Source organism: Dipteris shenzhenensis, chromosome 5 (assembly GCF_047967505.1).
Source record: "Dipteris shenzhenensis isolate YYH24624 ecotype China chromosome 5, Dip_SZ_1.0, whole genome shotgun sequence".
In the NCBI taxonomy this organism is placed as follows: Eukaryota; Viridiplantae; Streptophyta; class Polypodiopsida; order Gleicheniales; family Dipteridaceae; genus Dipteris; species Dipteris shenzhenensis.
Window position 1 is genome coordinate 29751912 of NC_141600.1, and position 1630 is coordinate 29753541.

Sequence of the window (1630 nt, forward strand, 5' to 3'; positions counted from 1 at the left end):
ATAACAAAATTTTGACTATGAATTGAGAAATGCCTTTTAAAAATGACTTTTAGTGAAAAGTTTGGTGAACACTAGAGGGTCACACTCAACGGTCTTATTCATAGGCCCACACATTTACGTGGGTGACCACGAAGTCACCCACTAAGTCAAGGGCTAGGAGGACCTTTGTCTCATGGCTTTTGTAACATCTGCAAAATGATTGTGCTCTTTCATTTCATGCACGCTTTTGTATTGTGATTAAGTCGTGAGAGGCAATGGTTAGCGGATCTATCGATAAGAAGACAAGAATAAGAGACAGATCACGTTCACGCGGACAGAATAACGCGGAAGCAATGGTTAGCGTCCAAATGGCGCCCATTGCAACGCCACATGGCTCTATCGCTCTAACGTTTATATAAAATGCAACATGGCAGGCCTGCTTCATCACGCACAATTCCTCCTGTCTCTCGTTTGAAGCTCCGGACTTGATCAACGTCACGCTGCTTGCAGGCTACCCACAACTTAGGTATGCAACTTGATCGTTTAGAAGACGATGAACACTTTTCGTGTGAGATTAGAGAGCTAGAACCATGCACATTTGTTTATCCATTGACATGCATGCAGGCTCTCCTTACAAAAGTCAAAGATCAATGGCCACCGCTACCACCTCCATATCCACATACGGATTGCTCCTTATCTTTGCTTGTACAGCGCAGCTGCTTCCCGTGAGTGCCAGCGACCCGGAGCTCCTCACCGACTTCTCAGTCCCCGCAGGCGTCAATGCAAGCACCCTCAATGGCAACTTCTTCACCTTCACGGGATTCCGCGGAGGGGCCAACGCTCCTGCTGGCACCTTCAAGCCCATCAAGGCCTTTGTGGACGCCTTCCCTGCCCTCAACGGCCTGGGAATTTCCGCCGCCTTCCTAGAGTTCCAGCCGGGCTCCCTGAATCCCCCCCACACTCACCCCCGGGGCACCGAGCTGCTCTACGTGATCCAAGGCAGTCTGCAGGTCGGCCTCCTGGACACCACCAACAAGCTCTTCAATCAGACGCTGCAGAGGGGAGACCTCTTCGTCTTCCCCAAGGGCCTGGTACATTTCCAGTTAAACCCGAGCTCCACCCAGATGGCCTATGCGCTCGCGTCCTTTAGCAGCGCGGGCCCCGGCTTGGTGTCTCTTCCGGGGACCTTGGTCGGGTCAGGAATTTCAAGCGCTGTGTTGACAGAAGCTTTCGCTGTTCCGCAGTCGACTGTGGCGGAACTCGAAGCCTCCTTCGCCAAGAAGAACTAAGTAGCGTAGTAGCCATGCAACGTTGTGGTCTCCATCTCGGCCATTTCTGATCCATAAAACACATTCTTTCAATTTTTCCAATGGCAACTTCAATCGTTATTCCAGCTCTCCCTGTGTCGCTGATAGTTGCACGTATCCTTAGAGTGATGATAATTAAATGCGAAAGAGTGCAAAACAAGAGAGCAAGGTGAAATGCTCGTGGCTAAGGAAAACCTAAGGAAATTTTACGTAGATGGTAACTAACAAAGCTTCACAATGTGTTAACTAACAAAGCTACGCAATGTGTTCCCATCGTCAGCATGTAGGTCTAGCACCCTGAACCCATCAATAGGTGCATAGAGCATCCATATATCACTTTGTTG

At 49.5% G+C, this 1630-nt stretch overlaps 1 protein-coding gene across 1 annotated transcript; it reads left to right on the top strand.

The window, feature by feature from the left end:
- Positions 1-254: 254 nt before the first annotated feature.
- On the top strand, positions 255-1268 carry LOC147901845 (germin-like protein 9-3). Its single transcript, XM_087374383.1, has 3 exons — positions 255-335; positions 490-547; positions 691-1268. The coding sequence occupies exons 1-3, from the start codon at positions 255-257 to the stop codon at positions 1266-1268; spliced, it is 717 nt and encodes a 238-aa protein (XP_087230509.1).
- The last annotated feature ends 362 nt before the right edge of the window (positions 1269-1630 follow it).